General features: G+C 41.6%; 1 protein-coding gene across 1 annotated transcript; it reads right to left on the bottom strand.

The window, feature by feature from the left end:
- Positions 1 to 3,942: 3,942 nt before the first annotated feature.
- Positions 3,943 to 20,932, bottom strand: F2R (coagulation factor II (thrombin) receptor). The gene is given in 3 exon segments (XM_008588718.1): positions 3,943 to 4,745; positions 5,022 to 5,698; positions 20,845 to 20,932. Coding segments are annotated over 3 exon segments (1,242 nt in total). The 3' UTR covers positions 3,943 to 4,268.
- Positions 20,933 to 20,990: the final 58 nt, after the last annotated feature.

Consider the following 20,990-nt stretch of genomic DNA (forward strand, 5'->3'; position numbering starts at 1 on the left):
GACTCAGTTTCTTTCTATTGCTTCAACATACCTATCCCTTCAGCTGTGGGACAGCCAGAAACCCAATGTGGTGGCCTGCAGTTATGAGCCAACTGTTTGCTTTACAATTATTACAGTTATTAACAGTTTCTTTCTCTTCTTGGGAAGTCTTGCATAAGAGTAGTAGTTCTCAAACTACTCTGGCTCAGGACACCTTAATACACTTAAAATTTTTGAGGACACAAAGAACTCTCATTTATGTGGGTTATATCCAGGGGGATTGCTGGCGTTAGCTTGTACCTACTCATGAAAACTCATGTTCAGAAAATTTTCAAGCTAACTTAAGCTGTTGTTGGAAGCTTGAAATTGGCAATGGAGAGAATACTTACACCATGAAAATTGGGAAATGCTGCAAACTGGGGCTTTTAAAATTTTTTCTGGAGGTCTAATTTACCAGCACACTGCTGATTTTATCTACTGATATTTTCCATATGAGACATTAAAATAGAAAACTTTTGAAAATATTTATCTCAGCTAAAAATAACAGTAAACCGATCACATGTTAACATAAATACCATATCTCTCATAACAGTATTTTTTTCCCCAAAACAATAACTTAATGAGGAGAGTTGTTTTACATTTTTGAAATCTCTTTAGTGACTGGCTTAATGCAGACAATCTTGCACTATCACAGGTCATGTAGCCTCAGGACACAACTCTACTATACACTTATTAGAGCATCAGACCCAAAAAGGCAAATAATATCTTAATGTCTTAGTTTTGACCTCACAGATCTCCTAAAAGGGTCTCAGGCACTCTGAGAATCACCTGCGTGGGAGAATTTCTTCTCTCTTCTTGTATTGCACCTTTTTCATAAAACATGATTAGGTTTATTACTAATCGTGTTTTAGTAATTGCATAGCCACACAGCATGCTAATTAAGCCAAGATATTACTGTTGGTGACCACATTTTCCCCTCAATCTTCACTATGTCACCTAGGTGACAATATGCCACTAGTGAAGAGTCCAGGCCTCAGAAACTTAAAAAGCTTTGTCATAAACATTGTTTAACTTTTCCACTTACTTCCTGGAGCTCAAGACTTCCTCAAGATTATGCCAACAGTTTTTTTAATTTCTTAAATTCAGAAATATAACCTAAAATTTTCCAAGTGTATATTCAACAGAGAAATATTCCATTTCCTTAAAAATGCTATTTTTGACTTAGTGGAAAAAAACAAACATTTTTGTGTTAAGGAAATTTGAGTGTGTTTTTTGAACTGAAACATATTTTGAAAAATAATAGAAGAGTTTAAAGGTCACTTTTTGGCTAGAGTGAGGATCCTATTTCTGATGGCCGTGAGCTGAGACGACATCTGACTTCACTTAATAAATCTATTCCTAAAGCACTTGTGGAGAGTCCGTGTCTGAGAAACTTAAAAAAGCTTGTGTATTAACTTAAAAATTCAGTGAGTTAACAGAATTTTTGTTTAGTTAAAATAATTTTTCCATGGGCCATGAATCTAGAAATACTTTATCAAAATTTTTTTTATTGATTTTCAACTCTCAGAGGTACTTGCCATTTTGCTTTAAGTTCCCCTACTGCCCTCTGCCCCAGGGAGGATTAGGAGGCAAAGAACTGTCACTTGGGCAGAGGAAGCAGAACAGCCCTGCTGTGGGTTCTTGCCTGCTCTGACATTTGTCTCTATCACTAGGAAAGAACTGCAGATACTATCCACGATGCCTGTACCCCAGGCATCTGAATATATTCTCAATGATATTACCTTGAATTTTCCTAAGAAGGGATTTAAAAAAAAAAAAAGAGAGAGAGAAAGCTAATCACCCAAGGCCTTTGGCAGAAACTGTGCTGTTTTGTTTTTTGGTTTTTTTTCTCCATTTGTTCTTCTAGATCTATTCTCAATGTCCGAGGAAGCTGATCTTTATTGACTATGTCACCCAGGTTCTCTTGGCCTCTGGGTTTTGAGTTAGGAGCAATGGGAGGCACCAGCAAGAGACCAGAGGGTTGGGGAAAAGAAGGTCAGTGTATTCCCCCCGCCACGCCTCTGGACCTGGGGTCATCATGGTGTCCCCTAATTGCTAGTTTCTGGGGTGCTTTGCCATGCCCTGCTGGTTCCCTTAACCCTGCCCACACCTCTGCAAATCACTTCTTCATGAAATGCTCTTCAGTTAAATCCTTAAAGTGTGACATCCTGCCAGGGCCTGAAAGATACAATAATAATTTATCCACACAGATACCAAGAAAATTGTCATTTTTATTAACATAGGTTACATAAAATATTTAAAAAACAAAGTGAACATAAAAGAGTGACATAATATTTTATAAGTATAGTTATAAATAGACTGAATAAACAATGATGGTATATCTTCACTGACTTAAAGTGAATATAGTAACTAAATTAATAAAATCAGTGCTAGCTTCTACTTACAGTAGTTATATTACTTTCATGTAAATTATTCTATGATATTTGGAAATAGTTTGCTCTTGTAAACAGATAAGCATTTAACTGCAACTTTCCATTTTTTTTGTTTGTTGACAATGCCACCATTTTTTCATAAGGAAAAAAGATATATTTCAACCTAATTTTCAAATTACTTTGTCAAATCCATGAAGATTTTCTATACTAAATAACATCATAGGGTTAAAAGATGCTTTTAAAATCATCTCATTAACTCTTAGGGAATGAAAAATATAGAATAGTTTTCCTAGATTTCAATGTCAATTCCATTTTCTTCTGTTATTTCTAACCAACTGATATAATTGACTCTTAAAAGAAAACCTGATTTGAGTAATCTATTGAACAAAACATTTGTTAATAAAGTGTCAAATTAATGCAGACTGACGGACTTATTTAACTTGTAAATAAAGTGTCAAATTAATGCAGACTGACGGACTTATTTAAAAAAAAAAAAAACACATCCTGTACTGTGTTATGTTTTCTTCTTAAGTTATAACCACCGGAAACAGTAACCCAAATGTTCAAAGTTCTTTAGCTGACAAGCCCTGATACTGTGAAACACACTTGACATTTGGCTAAAAACACTTCTTTATATACAGCCATATTTATCACACACATCACACTTTACTATGTGTTGTCTACTCTACTTGAGGCCAGATCTCAATTTTATTCCACCCTGTATGCCCAGTACCCACCAGAGTGCCCATGGCACATGATGGGTGCTTCCATATGAGAACTGTGCAGGACAACTACTGGACATGAACTCACCTTTTTTCTTTGTTTTTAGGATGGGCAGAGAAGTCTTTCCTAGTGATTATCTCCTAGGATATCACATCCTGCTTTGCCAATCTCTAATAAATATGGTCAGTTCACAGCCAACCCTTGGCGGAACCCCAGGAGGATGGAGCGAACATGGTGGTCCCAATCTTGCTGCTCTATAGGAGGCTCAGCTGGAGAGTTTCTGGCCAATCTGTGTCCGACATGGCCCTGCCATGTATGTGCTGCTTGGAGTCTTCCATTGGGGGCAGATGCATGCAGCTGTCAGGGCGAGGCTACTCCAGAAGCCAGCCAATAGCCAATAGTCAAGAATGGAACTTATACTCAGTCTTGGTTTACATATACAGTGCATTAAATGTCAAAAATTCTACCCATATCAAAACAGGGGCTTTTTATCTGTCTCATTAATTTTAAGAAATCAAACTTTGATATGTTTAAAATGAAAAAGCACTAGAACTTTTTCTGCACACACGTAGTACTGTCATATCCCTCAATAACTTACACATTGCTGTTGAATAATTTCCAAATACATTTATTTGCAAAAGCTGCATACGTCCAGACTATGGAGTTTCTCACTATTGACGGATACCTTCAGATGCTCGGGGCTAAACTCCACCAATGGAGACCTTGCATATTAAATCAGAGAAGTGGATATTATTTTCATAATCACTGGGGGAAAAAATAAGGCTGGAAGTACCTATATTATACTGTGCTGCAAATAATATGTGTGTGCATGCATATATATACATATGCATATATATATATAAAAGTCACCTAGACATATCCAAAAGTGACATTCAGTTATTACTGTTGCATTGACAACACTCTCTTGGAATAACATTGTCTTCTGTTCCTGTTATCTTTTCTGGTAATTAACAAATATATATGCTTGATGGTACTCATAAGAAGCAGGCATGCAAATGATACATTTGTTGTTTTAGGTGGTAAAGTAAATATAGTTTTGGCAGGTACTAACAGAATCCTCAGGTTATTCACTTTTTTAACCTTTTCTTTTAAACCTACCAACAGTCCCTTTTCCTAAGTTAACAGCTTTTTGTATATGCTATTATTCAGGTTACTAGAGCAGGTATCCATTTTACTTGCCATCAACTGACCACTGCTGTTATAACTGTTGGGATCAGAACTTTCTTTGCAGCATAAGATACTGTAGAGGTACCTCTGGCACTCAGAGGAGGCATAATAGTAAATCAAGGGATCAATGCAACAGCTGATGCTGCTGACACAGACACAGAGGAGGTAGGCAAAGTAGGCAGCCTCCGTCATGGAACTGTGAGAAAGGAATGAGTAATGCATGATCAGGAGGACGTTCGTAATAACTTCGTATAGCATACATTATACGAAGTTATACGATTTTTCATCAGCTTGTAAGAGGGGTCTACAGTGAAGAATTTATTCCAAGTTTATTACATGTGCTGCAAACATGTGTTCCCGTAGCTGACTTCCAAATCTTTGTTTTCCCCCAGGCACAGTGGAGTCATTGATCCTCTGATGATCCTTGGCTGACTCATTTGCCTTAGGGTTTGCAGTGCTCCTCATTCCAGCACCATGAAGATTGAAGCTCCTGGTGCTGACTAGCACCCCAGTGTGTCCCTGAGGTCACTATTTTTCAGCCAGATCCAGAGACAAGAAACATATTCACATTTGCTTTCTGGTAACCAGGCACTGCCAGTATCTGCCTGCTGGGCACTATCTTTAAAAAGTGTGAGTCGCCACTCTAAACCCCCCATGTCTTGTGAAATGGTTTATGTATGAGATCAGAGCCTTTTAAGCTATCTTTTTCCCTAGCCCCGGTACGTGGGTGGTTTGCTCCTGGAGGAGGAGAGGCACCACCCCCGCCATGGCCATAGCCCAGATGGCCAGACAAATGAAGGACGCCCTTCCCAGAGTACGCCAGGAGAGGGACTGGATGGGATACACCACAGCCAGAAACCGGTCAATGCTTATGACTGTCATGAGCATGATGGAGGCGTACATATTACAGTAGAATGCTGCAGTCACGAAGCGACACATTTCAGACCCGAATTTCCAGTCACTGCCGGAAAAGTAATAGCTGATCTTAAAGGGCAGCATGGACACGAACAGCACATCTGCCATGGCCAGGTGCAACATGTACACCACAGCCGGCTTCTTGATCTTCATTTTCCAGAGGAACACAACGATGGCCATGATGTTGAGAGGAAGGCTTACTACAAACACGCTGGTGTAAACGGAGGGCACAAAGACAGTCAACCAGGGGCTGCTCAGGTATCCTGAGGCATCTTCCGAGATGAACACAGGGGGTGGTCTCCGAAGAGGACTGCTTCGATTGATGGGGATTAATCTGCCTTCAGTTAACCCACTTTCATTTTTCTCCTCATCTTCCCCCAGTGGGATTGGTTCATATATATCGTTGGGATTCTTGAGAAGAAATGACCGCGGATCTATAGTAACATTTGTTGCTTTTGACACTGGCTTGCAGACCCTGGTGCCGGCAGACAACAGGGGCCCGCAAAGACTGAGGCTGGTGGCGACAAGCAGCAGCCGCCATTTTAATTTCATTTGTTTTTTGTTTCTTACCAGGAGAGTAGGTGGTAAACAGCAGGGAGTTCACAAATAGATTACAGACTTCAGCAGTGAATAAGCTAACTCAAAATACTGTACCACACTTTGATGTAAGCGGACACTTACAGCTCTGCTCCTCGAAGGGACAAAGGTAAGTGATACACTTTCAGAGAGCAAGCCTGTGGATATCAGGAAGGGCTGAGTGCCTGACATGAAGAATCAAGCAGTGATTTCTTTTCTATACTCATCACTGTCTACATAAACAAATCATTCCCAGCTTCTATGACTTCTCTTTCTACCATATTTCTTCATGCGTACATTTTCTCCATTTAGTTTGCAGCCATCCTGTGAAACCCATCTCTCCCAGCGGAAAAATTCATTAGAAAGTTGAGGGGACTTTTTAAAGGTTATGGAGCTACAGGCAAAATTCAGAGTAGGACCCAGGATCCAATTCTATGACTATTATCTACAAGACTAGTTTTACTCTACTATCTTTAGTTTGCTTACACAGTAGAATGCCCCTAATCTCTAACCATATCTGGGTCCAAACCACAGCCCCTCAGGTTATCTCCTAATATAACCACAGGTACCTATCACCTCGGTCATTGCCCTGCCTCCTTCCTGAGCAGGTCAGTAGAGCAGCAGACATTCTTGGCTGCTCACTCCAGGCCAGTGACCTTCCCTTGCTCCATTCTGAAATGCAACATGCCTCAAGGTGCATGCCAGGGCAACCAGGCTCTTTAGAGTATCAACTAGATGTCAGAATACAGGCTGAGTTGCACACTTCCTCCTTTTATCATCTCCTCTTCCACCAAAAAGATCCATTTGAAATGTTCATCAAAGAAAAGCAACACTTAGCAGCTGGAAGTCAATCAGCTTTTCCTTCCAAGGAACTTTGCTAAAATTCTGCCATTGAGGAGACATGGACATTGAAGAGCCTTTGTTGGGCCCTGGGTAACTGAGGAGGGAACATAGAAACCAGAGAGGAGAAAGGGCAAGGTCTCTATCACTGGAAGTGCTAGCTACAAAGGCTAGAAATGCAGGTTGCTTAGAAGTGATGTTAGAGGGTTTAAAAGCTGTCTGGATGTTAGACAAGTACAGTGGATTTTCGGACTTTGGTTTTGTTTTTCAGCAGTGGAACCCTTCCTGCAAACAAAAACTGTACAGAGAGGCATCAGGTAATAAAAGAGAGAGTTCTGCTTTTAGTATGGCTCTGTAAGGTCCTACCAGATCAAACCATCTCTTAGATAAAAATTATAAACTCTAGACTCCTTTCCTACCCACCCCGCATTAATGATCTGAAGGCATTTAGGTTCATAGGGTGATAGAAGGGGGGAGTGGATGAAGGGAGTGGTGAATCTTGGAAGAAAAATGGCACCCAGTGAATTTCTTGTTTTCAGCGACTTTTAACTTTGAGAGATGACCAAAGTCAGTGCCTGTGATATTGTTATATTTGGTTTTTGTCCCTATTTCCTGGCATACAGATCCTAAAATCCTTGAGCACTCTGGAGTGATGAGTGTCTTTTGCATGCCAGTGAGATGACTGGTGGCTCAGGGCCCCTAGGTAGCTTCAGGATGGGGCTGGTCACCTGAAAGACCTTGATTAGAGGACTGAGACTTTCAGCCCCACACTTCAACCTCCTGGGAAGAGAAAGGAGCTGAAGGTTGAGTTGATCACCGCTGACCAGTGATGTAATCAATCTTGCCTATGTAATGAATCTTCCAAAACAACAGGGTTTTGGAGGGAGATTTTGGACATTTGAACATGTGGAGGCTCCTGGAGGGTGGTGCCCCAGAGAAGGAGTGGAAGCCCCCCATCTCTTCCCTCTTCCCTTGCCCTACATGTCTTTTCCATCAGCTGTTTATTGGTATCCTTTGTAATATCCTTTGTAATAAATGGGTAAACATAGTTTCCCTGAGTTCTGTGAGCTGCTCTAGCAAATTAACTGAATCCAAAGGAGGGGTCATGGGAACCCCCAAAGAATAGAAGGTCAGTCAGAAGTTCTAGAGGCTTAGACTTTTGATTGGTATCTGAAGTAGGGGGCAGTCTTGTGGAACACAGCCCTTAATCTGTGGAGTCTGACTCTACCTCCAGGAACAAAGTGTCAGAATTGAATTAAATTAGAGGCTACCCAGCTGGAGTCCCCTGGAGAATCTGCCAGAGAACAGATTGCTCGGTGTGTGGGGAAACAACAATCCCCACACATCTGATATCAGAAGCACTGAGTGAAGAGCTGTGTAAGAGTGCAGGGGAAAACAGTTTGGTTTCTCCTAGATTACAACATTGCCATAAAAGGTGACTAAACTCAGATAGAAAACTTGTAATCTTTATGGCCTGAGGAGCCAGAGGACAGAGTTCAGGGTAACCACAGTCACTAGTAAGTTAGGAGAGAATCCCAGAAAGAAAAAAGCCAGACAGGGGAAGCCCTAAATTCCAGTGTAAATTCTGTCCTAGGCTTTGGCTGACTCTTGAACTCTGCATGTGTAGGGAACATGCAAAGAACCTCTGCTAAAGATAAAAGACTTGAAGTGACACTTGAGCTTCTGCTCAAGAGAGAGACTTTGAAGTTTGTGTTCAACCAAATTAACTGGCTTCTAAAGCAAAAATCCCAATACTCTTTGAAGGAATATAACAAAATCTAGAGTCTTCACAGCACAACAATGTCCAGTATACAATCCAAAATTATTCAATATAAAAAGAATTAGGACTTCCTACCAGATCCAACCATGCCTTGGATGAAAGTTATAAACTCCAGATTCCCCCTCCCAATCTTATACCATACACACAAAAAAAGTCAAAATGGATTAAAGACTTATATGTAAGACCTGAGACTATAAAACTACTACAGAAAACAGGAGAAAAACTCCATGATATTGGTCTGGGCAATGATTTTTGGGGGTATTACCCCAAAAGCACAGGCCACAAAAGCAGAAATAGACAAATGGGATTATGTCAAACTAAAAAGCTTCTGCACAGCAAAGGAAATATTCAACAGAGTGAAGAGACAACCTATGAACTGGGAGAATATATCTGAAAACCATACATCTGATAAGGAGCTAAAATCCAATATATACAAGAAATTCAAACAAATAGTAAGAAAACAAATAACGCAATTTAAAAATGGGCAAAAGGACCTCAGAAGACACACAAATGGCCAACAGGTGTATGAAAAAATCTTAACATCACTAATCATCAGGGAAATGCAAATTAAAGTTATAGTGAGATATCACCTTAAACATGTTAAAATGGCTATTATCAAAAAGACAAAGATAAGTGTTGGTGAGGACGTGGAGAAAAGGGTATCTTGGTACACTGTTGGTGGGAATATAAATTAGCACAGCCATTATAGAAAACATTATGGGAGTTCCTCAAAAAATTAAAAATATAAGTACCGTATGATCTAGCAATCCCACTACCGGGTATATATCCAAAGGAAATGAAATAGGTATGTCAAAGAGATATCTGCAGTCCATGTTCAGTGCAGCATTATTCACAATAGCCAAGGTATGGAATCAACCTAAGTGTTCATTGACAGACGAATGCATAAAGAAAATGAGGTATACATACACAATGGAATACTATTTAGCCTTAGAAAAGAAGGAAATCCTGTCATTTGCAACAACATAAATAAACCTGGAGGACATTATGCTAAGTGAAAAATAAGCCAGGCACAGAAAGACAAATGCTGCATGATCTCACTTATATGTGGAATCTAAGAAATTGAACTCACAGAAGTGGAGAGTAGAATAGTGGTTACCAAGGGCTGAGGGAAGGTGCGGGTGGTTGGAGAGATGTTAGTCAAAGGATACAAAATTTCATTTAGGAGGAATAGTTCAAGATACCTATTGTACAACATGGTGACTGTAGTTAATAACAATGTATTGCATACTTGAAAATTGCTAAGAGAGCAGATTTTAAATGGACTTACCACACACACCAAAAAAGTATGTGATGCAATGCATATGTAAATTAGCTTGATTTGGCCATTCCACAATGTGTACATATTTCAAAACATGGAGTTGTGCATGATAAATACATACAATTTTTTGCCAATAAAAAATTTAAAAATAAATTAGAAAAAAAGAAGAATCAGGAAAGGTGACCCAGTCTCAAGTAAACAAGACAATCAACGGAAACCAATCTCAAGCTGACCTGGATGGTGAAAGTAGCAGATAAGGATTTTAAAGGATGTATTCCAATTATGCTCAATAAATGAATGAAAGACATTTCATTTTTTTTAAAAAAAGGGAAAAAATAGAAAGTATTAGCTAAAAACTAATGAATGGAAATTGTAGAACTAGGATATAAAACACAATATGTTGGCATCTACTTCCAAAATGAAGAGGAAAGCTAGGGTAGTATCAACCCAGAAACAGGAGAAAAGAGCCTGGCAGTGAAAGGCTGAGGTCAAACTACCTCAGCAAGGTCATGAGTGGGTCTCCTGAGGGTGAAGGAGATTTGTCACAGAGAAAGAGCAAATGTCTGCAGTGGTGAGTGTGAGTACACATTTGTGTCTAGATTGTTCCTCAAGGATAAGAACAGTACCCATTAATCTCTGAATCTCCAGTACCGTGCCCTGCATGTGATGGGTGCTCCTAAAATTCATCACATATTTGTATTCTTTTTTTTTTTTACTTTTGTCTTTTTTCGTGACTGGCAACGGATCGCAACCCTCAGTGTCGCGCCCGTACCGGACCGGGACCGGCAACGGGATCGCAACCCTTGGTATCGCGCCCGCACCTTGCTCAGCCAGTGAGCGGCTCGTCTGTATGTGGGATCCGAACCCTCGGCGGGAGCGCCACCGCGCTCCCAAGTGGCGCACTGTAGCAATGCGCCACCGGGCCGGCCCAACATATTTGTATTCTAATATTGGCTCTGCCTGCCAGGAGCCACTTAACCTCTCTGAACTCAGCTCAGAATCTTTAAAATGGGATTCTAATACCTGTCTGGCCTACAAATCTGGCACCCAGAGTATCCCAGGTGAAATAGAATGAGCTCTGACTTTGGAAACTGTAAAAATTAAGCACTTTAAGAAATTATTATCCTTCCCCTCCTACTTCCATGTAGCATGCTTTTAAACCCAACTGTTTGCTCACTCAATTACTTTAAATTAAAATGGAAACTGGACTCCTCTTCCCTTCTATTTAGCAATATTTAGTTTTTCAGGAGAAGAGGACCATGAACAGGTTGTAAAGTATATAGCCCTAAGGTTCAGAGTTATAAACAGAACTTCAAATTCATAGCCTTTTCTGGAAAGGCTTTCTCCCCTTTGTGATACATCTAACATACTCTATATTCACCTTGACCCAGTCACAAGGAGGCCTGACATTGGTGTCAACAGCCCCTGTGGGAGCTAAAAGAGAAGAAGAATGAATGGGTGCTGGCACTTTGATACCACAAAAACATGTATCCACAAAAATGCTGACCTAGAGGAAACTTGAAATAACACAATTCTCTGCAGTTTGGGGGGCCTGGCTAGAGGGACTAGATGATGCACAGAATGGAAAAAAGTACACATGAACATGCATGCACGCACATGAATCAAGATGCTACCTGGAACAGTAATATAATTTGAAAACTACTGAATACTCATAACTAAGCTTCTTATATTCTGTCACTAGGTCTAAAAATAAAACTGTCATCAGGCTTTACTCTGTATTTAGTTCTTTGGCAATAAGTATTTGTTTTCAAAAATGTCTTCTTTGGCTAGGCCTTCCTGGGCAGTACAGTGTTTATGACAGTGATATAGTTTGGATATGTTTGCCCTTCCAAAACCCATGCTGAAATTTGATCCACAATGTAGTGTGATGGGAGGTGGCCTAGTGGGAGATGTTTGGGTCATGGGGGTGGACCTCTCATGAACAGATTAATGCCTTCCTCAAGGGTAAGAGATTTCTTGTTCCTATGAGTTAGTTCCAGCTGGTTGTCAAAAAGATGCTGGCACCCCCGCCTTGCTTCCTCTCTGGCCATGTGATCTCTCACACACAGGCTTCCCTTCCATTTTCCACCAAGAGTGGAAGTAGCCTGAGGCTCTCCTCTGAGGAAGTTGCCCTAACTTTCCAGCCTACAGAATTGTAAACCAAATAAATCTCTTTTCTTTATAAGTCATCCTATCTCAGGAATTCTGTTACAACAACACAAAAATGGACTAATACAGACAGGAACATTATACTCACAGAAACATGGAATTTTTATTGGCTAGGAGCCAGGAAGAATGCATACTCATTTGATGAAATATCACTACCTAAGGCATTACCTTTTCTTACCACGATAGGCTTGATATTCTGGTTTTTGTGAAATTAAAGATCAGTGAAAAATACTTTTAAGAAACATATACCAGCATCAAAGAAAGAACAAAACCATTGCAAGGTGACAAGATATTTCTAACTAGCTTGTGCCCCTATAGCTGAAATTGAGTTTGTATATCTCGCTTTTTCTCCAGTCCTAGCAAGTTCAGAGGTCAAGGAAAAGTCCCCATCAGTGTGCCCAAAACTCTTATAATCCATCCATGTCACTGCAGTTAAGCTATGGTTTCACAAAAAAAAGCAGTGCAGGTTGTAAAATCAGTTGTCATACTTCTTGCTAAGTTTCACTTAATTCAGGTTTTTCTAAATGGCTCTAGGGTAGTTTTGTTACTGAATACAGCATATTACCAAATAGCTTAAATATGGACTCTCTAACTCTGGAGATTTTTAAAATTAATGAGTCAAGCAATGCTTTTTCTGACTTTGAAGAGTTTTGGCCTGGAAGCAGAGGGATGACTAGATGCTCTTTCAGCGTCCCTTTTGATCCTGGGATTTATACCACACCAGACTCCCACGACCACCAGTCTCAGTTCTGACTCAGAGTTCTGCCCTGCAGGTCTCACGCTTTTTGGGAATTAACAAAGCAGAAGTTGCAGGACCTTGCCCACACTCTCACACAGAGCAGGAGAGCTGTGCTCCTCCACAAGTGAAACAACACGACGAAGAGGAGGAGGATGGAAGAATAATAGAAACTGACTAACTCTGTCAAGTGGAAAACAGCAGCATTGTTGGAATGCTCCACTCCCTCAAATTCAAACAAACACCAATTTCCAATGAAAAGAACCAGTGCTCCTTAAAGAAATGGCTGGTTCCAGATCTGGGGCAGGAAATATACAAGATGAGCCTTGAACATCTTTAAAGAATCTTAGAGTTAGGTTAAAAAGATCCTAGAGTCAACCTAAAGTGGCTCCCATTAGCCAAAGATGTGACAATTGGATCATCAAAAGAATAATGTCAGAAATAAATTGGAACGTTTCATACATGCCAAAATCCATGAGTTCAAGATTTTGTCCCCTAGATCTAGTACATAGGAAAGTCTATAGGACACAATGACCCAGTTTCCCTGACAAATAAACAGCATAAAAAGGGGTATGGCAGTGGGTTCACTGGCTTAGTTGGTTGAAGTGCCTGCCTTATAAAAAGGGGGGTGGTGACGGTTACAGATCAAAAGACTTTTAAGAGACATATCAAGCAAAAGAAATGGTGGACCTTGTTTGATCCAGATTCAAACAAACCAACTGTTAAAAGGCATTTATGAGACAATCAGGAAAATTTGAATGCTGACTGAATATAAGGTGATATTAAGGAATTGTTCATTTTTTTATGTGTGTTATAATGATATTGCTCTTATCTCTAAGGAGATATACTTACATATTTACAGGTGAAATGATATGATGTGTGGGATTTGCTTTAAAATTATCCAGATGGGGGAAGTGAGGGTATAGATAAAACAAGACTGGTCATGCATAAATAATATTGAAGTTGGATGATGGGTATTGGGAGGAGGGGTAACTACACTGTTCATTTGGGGGTATGTTTGAAATTTCCATAATAAAAAGTTTTTAAAAAGCAAAACATATTTACTTGCCACCAGAAATTAAGAGCAAGGGTTTTGTGGTTTTTTTTTTTTTTTTTTTTTTTGGTGTCTTAGTTCTGAAGGGGAAAAAGTTCCCGAATGTTTGTGTGAACATAGTTTTACATATAGAGAATTCATCTGGTACCAACTCTTCAAAGACTTTTTGGGAATTTGGAGAAATTCATGTACGAAAAAACAACAATATTTGTTGAGCACATACTATGTGCTAGGTTCCTTATCTCACATAATTAAACATTTCTATAAGATAAGCATTAAGACCCTATTTTATAAATGACAACAAGAAGGTACAGGAAGGCTAAGTAACTAACTCAAAGTCACACAGCTAATAAGTGGAAGAGCCAGGATTCAAACCCAGATCTGCCCAGCTCCAAAGCACATACCCTCTGACTACACCACACCATCCTGTTTTTTAAAAATCTTGTGATTCATGACTTACTCCTAAAAGAGCACCATTTTTATTCTCTTAGCACTTCACCAAACGAATGTATCTGCCCATCCTTTTAGGTATAGCAGGCTGTGTGTGGACATGAGAATGTATAATTTAAGGGGACGATGGCCACAGCTGTTGCTTGGGAATTCTGGAGTCCTGCTGACTTTGGCTACACACCAACCACATGCCAACAGCCCAGCTCTTACAGACGGGACAGACATATTGGAAAGACATTCAAGGACAAAACAGAAAAACAAGTCTTTAAAATGTTCTAGATGGGGCAGAAGAAAGAGCAGTAAGTGAACAAAAATCTCTGCCACAGAAAAACCAGAATTAAAGGTAGAATAAAATAAACACTGACTGCAGAGTTAAGAAGAGGTGCCAGTACTGGAGGCTGCATCTCCTCCCATCCCACGTCCAGGAGCAGGGACTCCTCTGGAAGAATAGGAAAGGAAGTCCTGCAGGAAGCTGGGAGAAGGGAAGTCACAGGGAAGTAAATGTAGATCTGTTCAAGGCCATAGCAGGCACAAAGACCACATAAGGCAAGTGTGTGGGGCCCTCGCCTGGAGCTACCTGGAGGCCAGAGCCTGGTGGGGTGAGGAAGCTAACAGGCCTCCCTGGGAACTACTCTGGTTCCCTGGCTTTCCCCATTCTTCCAGGTCTGTTCTCCACTGAAAGTTACAGGTCCTGAGCTCCCTGTCCTGGGAATGCTGCTCTCTACTCTCCAACAAGACAACAAGCTAACATGAAAACTAACTACATATCAGGGATGTCAGTGATCACCAATGCCTCCTGGTACCAAGCTGTCTCCATCCCAAACTCCACTCAAGTCTTTCTGCAGTTTGTAAATTGGAACTCAAATAAATTAGGTTCTAGATATGATAAAAACAATCATAGACGACACTTATGGGAAAGCAGAACTTGCAAAGCTAATAAGGCCTTCAATTCTGCTAACCACGGGCAATTCACCACACCGGCCACATTGTTTTAAGTTATGGTAGAGACTTACTAGTGGTTATGAAATCAATCTACGGGGTTGCAATGAGCATTTAAAAAAATAGAATATGTGGAAAATATCAGAATGCATAGCATGTAGTAAAGGTGAGTACAGTTGTCCCTTGGTATCTGTGGGGGACTGATTGAAGGACCCCCCTCAGATACTAAAACCTGCAGATGCTCAAGTTCCTTGGACAAAATGCAATAGCATTAGCATACAACCTAGGTGTATCTCCTGTATACTTTAAATCATCTGTAGATTACTTATATTACCTAATACAATGTAAATGCTACGTCAATAGTTGTTACACTGTATTGTTTTCTATTTGTATAATTTTTTATTGTTGTACAAGTATTGTTATATTTTAATTTTTTATTGTCCTGAGTATCTTTTCGTTTTTTGATGGCTGGCCAGTATGTCGAACATTTTCAACGTTTGGTTGGTTAAATCCTCAGGTTCTGGAGGACTGACTGTACAGTCTGATAAAACTTTTGTTTCATATCCATACACACAATATTATTGTCCATGCATATTTATTGCACACACACACCCCTACTACATCACAATGTAAAGTGTATTTCTTACAGTTAGTGAAAAAAAATATATAGGTATACATTCTTCCATAGTACTATAATATCCGACTTCTAACTCCTCACAGACTTGAAAGATAAATAGATTATATAATGTCCTTTCCTAAAGTTATGTAAATTTGTTTTCAAGTGCAAATTTCAGATTATTCCTGTCATTTCAAAAGACCGGTTCTTTTGAAAGCAAATAAAGAATACATGAGTATAAAGGCCCATAAGGGCATTTTATGTGAACAAAACTTCACTGGGTACCTTGTGATGGAGGATACCAACCTTAACTTCGGAGGGTTCCTCCAAGTACCATGACAAGGTCAGTGTGGGAGAGAGTATTTGGGGAAGCCCACACCCAGAAAAAAAATCTCAGCCGATAAGAGCTATTTACTCCAACAGTTTTAGGCATAAGCAAGAGAGAGAAAAAGGCAGAATGAAAGAACCACAAAATAGGGAAACAAGCGGACAATTCTGAATTCTTAAACTGTGGAGTCCTCAATAGCATCATAGCATCAAATATAAACCAAGGTCATGGTTCCTAATATATCTTCTGACAAATAGGGTGTTTGTGTGAGTATCCATCCACCATGGAAGGGAGAGCACAGTTACTCATGAAAACTAGTTAGAGGGAACTTCCCTGGACACAAAAGGCCACACGTTGTATGATTCCATTTGTATAAAATGGTAAATCCACAGAGATAAAAAGCAAATAGGTAGTTCCTAGGAAGGAAAGCAGAGAGGGGACTGATTGCTTAACGGGTATCCTTTTGAAATGATGACAACATCTTGGAACTAGATAGAGGTGATGATTGCACAACATTGTAAATGTACTAAATGCTGCTGAATATTACACTTGTTTTATTTTTGTTTTTTTTTTTTTTTGGCGGCTGGCCAGTTTGGGGAATCTGAACCCCTGACCTTGGTGTTACCAACACCATGCTGTAACCAACTGAGCTAGCCGGCCAGCCCTGAATTTTATACTTTAAAATGGCTACCTGTATGTTATACCAATTTCACCTCAATTAAAAAAAAAAATAAAGGAAGGAAGGAAGGAAGGAAGAAAGAGGAGTTCCTAGGAAAAAAGAGGGATGTGTGTCCAAAATGAAGAGAGAGGCAAGATTAGAAATGCAGGGTCCTGGGGACTCCATTGTCTTGGGTACACTCCTGCTCAAGGGCCAGCTGAGTTCCAGTTTGTGAAAGGTGACAGGGACAAAGGTGAAATGACTGAGGGAGGAGGGAAGGGGCAGAAAGGGGACAGGGAAAGAGACGGGCTGGAAGCATTTTGGAAAACAAGCAAATTCAGAGCAGCTGAGAAGGTGCCCGTTAGTGTTCACAAGACACTGGTGTGTTTAGACATAAGGGGCTGAGAGCTGCTGAATGCGGGCAGATGGAGACAGGGAACAGAGAGGCAACCAGCAGCGACGACGTGAGAATATTCCTGAGAAGGGCCAGGAAACCCTCAAAAAGTTCCCTCACACAAAGGAAGGGTGGACAAATTAGGAGAACCTACTATCTCAATATGGCCTATAACAATAAAGGGAAAGCCACTAAAAAATATTAAAAACCAATAAAGACTGGGATAGAAAATTAACTTGCTGGTTCATAAGAAATTTGACTTTCAGGCTTTATAGAGCTTTCTTTCTGGTCTGCTTAGGTCTTTCTGTTTAGGCTTAAGATCACCACCTCTTGGTAACAGCCAATTAATTAGCATATTCATAAGTAGGGATCTATTTATAGCCTGCTTTGTCATCTGTTAGCAAAAGTAACTGGCAGGATACCACGGTCGGTCCTTGCATAAATGTTTACTAAACACCTCCCTGTGCCAACCTGGGCTATCAAGCCAGTGGGGCACAGAATGACCTGTAGGAATACTGGGAAACAGCAGGATTCCCACTACACTGTAAGAGGGGCTGGGAGTCTGGATGGCTCCTTCTCATAGGAGTTGGTTGAGAAAGTCTGCACTTAGGAAAGACAGGCCTGTGGCCATATCCTAGTTCCACTTCTTACTAGACTTGTGGCTTAACCATTCTGGGTCTTAGTTTCCTCACCTGTAAAATAGGGATGACATCTACTCAAAGGGCTGTTGCGAGGAATAAATAAGATAGTATATGTAATGTAGCTGCACTAGGTGTTCCCTGTAGGGTAGCTATTTTTAATTAACTGTGAATGTGTGGGCTACGGCGAAGGCATTCTGGCCAGAGAGTGACATGGGGACAGAAGCCAAAGAAAGCAGAGCTCCTTGAGGGAGGAACTAGAGGGTGAGGCTGGGTGAAGTGCTAGAGAGAGGGTGGGGACTCCATCCAGCACCTTACTCTGTGCTAACGAATTGGGCTTGACCCTGCGGGTAGGAGGATAGCTCCCAGTGCACTCTGCACCCACCCAACCCGCTCTGCCACAGTCACCACAAGCTATCCTTGAATCCTCTCACCCTCTAGATCCTTATAAATTTATAAACATCACTTCTTACTCTTGGACACTAGAACTCCTTAATGAATACACGGCAACTCACTTAAATTGCCTGGACAAACTGGTAAATGAATTTACCAATTTCTCAACAAGTATCTGCTGAGTGAACATTTGTTCTAGACTCCAGGGGATAAAGAGAAATTTATGATCTTAGCTGAGGAGATGAGATACCCACAAAGTGACAAGGCAGGAAATACCAAAATGAGCAGGAACAAAAAGTCTGAAAGGGCTGTGGGAAAGCTCAGATTGGTGGGCAGGGCCAGCCCTGGAGGGGTTTCACAGCCCCTCTAGAGTTAACACAGAGAGGTGATCCTGGGCAATTCATTCTCTCTCTCTCTCTCAGCAGTGGCACATCCAGGTTCAGAAGGCATTGCTGGATAATGGGTGTGATCCGGTTACCAGTATTTTATGCAGACATTGCTTAGAATGGCTGGTGTCTGTAGATAATAAAAACCAGACCTATTTCTGATCGATTTTATTAGCAATTTTAAGCTCTCCGAAGACATGGCCCCACTTATTGCCTGCACTTGGAGTGGGTGGGCCCTTCCAACACCCTTGCCCATTTGGTACGTCCCTGTCTCTGGGCCTTAGTTTCAGCATCAGTGAAAGGTGATACACACCCACCCTAACAAGATGTTTTGAGAGGGTGAAATGAGAAAATCTAAGTGAAAATGCCTCCTGGCCCAGTGCTTGACAGGGAAAACGGCACTTAACGTGCACTTCTTTTTTTCTCTCATTGTACTTTCTTCTCTTGCTCCCAAAGTGGTTGCAGAATCCGGGTTTGATAAACTAGCCGATGTTTGCTAAGTTGTCTCTCTGTCGACACCAGTGCTATCTATTTCAGCATATAGCACCCCTAACATGAATCACGAAACATGGCAGAAACCAGCAGCCTTTTCCTCCACTCCCCAAAGAAGGCCGAAAACCCTCCTGGGGTGGTGGGGAGAGGCTGAGTGGCGGCAGCATTAGTATATACCTATTCTCCACCCCACCACCCAAATCTCAAACAAAACTTGTATTCTCAAGAGCTTGTCCTAAAATAAAATGGAGCAAATTACACAATGGTATGTGAAATCATCTATGACCACGCACACTCTCTCAGGTGTTCTCCACGATTCCCAAACACCCTTGAGATGATGCTCGTGTTATCCACAGGCAGGTTGGCTAGCTGCTCCTAAACTTTGGGCTTCTGTCTGGGGCTCTACGTTTATCCAAAAGCATCTCCTCAAAACTCGGCCCGAACAAAGATGGAGAGCAGAGGACATGCTCTGAATTTGTCACCTCTTAATCTTGATGTGTGGGAGCAACAGAGAGCACTTTCTTTCACTGACAACAAGAAACACCCCGAGAATTCATTTCTGCATGGAAAAAAAAAATAGATAAAAGCTTATAAAGTACTATGACTATTCAGAAATTCTTACCTGACTGGGGAAATACCATGATTAAGAAATTAAAAAATATTTTTCTCATTTTCTAATTAGTACCTTTACAGGCTAAAAACAACTCCTTTGCTGCCCTGCCTTGGAAGAGGGGGAAATAGAAAGAAAACATTTGATCAAATAAATTGGCCAAATTTATTTCTTTGGCTGAGTAGCCGGATACTTAAAAATACACTATTAGGGCCGGCCCAGTGGCGCATTCGGGAGAGTGTGGCGCTGGGAGCTCAGCGACGCCCTCGCCGCGGGTTCGGATCCTATATACGAATGGCCAGTGTGCTCACTGGCTGAGCGCGGTGCGGGCAACACCACACCAAGGGTTGTGATCTCCTTACCGGTCACGAAAAAGACAAAAAAAAAAAACAAACAAAACAAAAACCACTATTAGTGGGAAATGTATTTCAGAGGAGCAATCTCCTCCTTGCAGCAGATCAGAAATTTCATTAAGAAATACTGGGTTCGGAAAGCATTTGAGAGACCCCGGTTCTAGGGAGGGGTACCTTCCCTCAACTCACACAGAAGGAATGAGTTCTAGGTAACAAACAAACAAAGCCTCCCAACAACCACCACCAGAGGCTATAACTGTTATCATCATATATCACCGAACTGTTACCATCATATATCACCGTATACAGGGCACAGCGAGCACCTCTTCGGCACACGGCCGGGCAGGGGGCCACTGGTGCGATTCTATGCTAAATGTGCCAACGGACTGACTGGGCTTTACCCGCCACCACTTTCCTCGCCTGTAAAATGTGCAAGAAAAAAGAAATTCCAACAAAGCAAAACTTCAGCGGGAGGGGCTTTCCACTTTACACTGAAAGGACCAGACGTTTACTTGTGGAGCAACGCGAGACCCTTTCTTTTGGGGGTGGTCCTGGGGAAAACAGGCCACACAAAGACAACAAATGCAACGAGGGCCTGCAGGCTCCCCCAAGAGAATCGACCCCTCCTCCTCCATGCCCAGCACCCGGTGGCAGGCGGGCTGCACCCTCCAAAACCGAGTCTAAAGGGGCATCGGCCAGGCCCGCCAAGGGGGTGTCTGGGGTGGGCACGCCCCTCCTAGATGTGACTGGGGGAGACTGCGGATCTCAGCCTGATGTCTGCTTGGCTTCTGGAGGAAACTGAGGCAGGGGTGCGGTCAGGGGCACCCCCTCGAGGACACGGCGCAACCTGTATCCATTCAGTGCCCCCTCGGCGTCCCTCCTCCCCCCGCCCAACCCATTCCCGGGCAGCTTTCACCTGGCTTGCGGACCCGGGTGCCGGCAGACAACAGGGGCCCGCAAAGACTGAGGCCGGCGGCGACAAGCAGCAGCCGCCGCGGCTCCATTGTCCCGGGGCTCGGCGCGGCTCTGCGCAGCGCTGCTCCGGGAAGCTGCCGCGCCTCA

The sequence above is a fragment of the Galeopterus variegatus genome, unplaced genomic scaffold (assembly GCF_000696425.1).
Source record: "Galeopterus variegatus unplaced genomic scaffold, G_variegatus-3.0.2 Scaffold4989, whole genome shotgun sequence".
NCBI classification, from domain to species: Eukaryota; Metazoa; Chordata; class Mammalia; order Dermoptera; family Cynocephalidae; genus Galeopterus; species Galeopterus variegatus.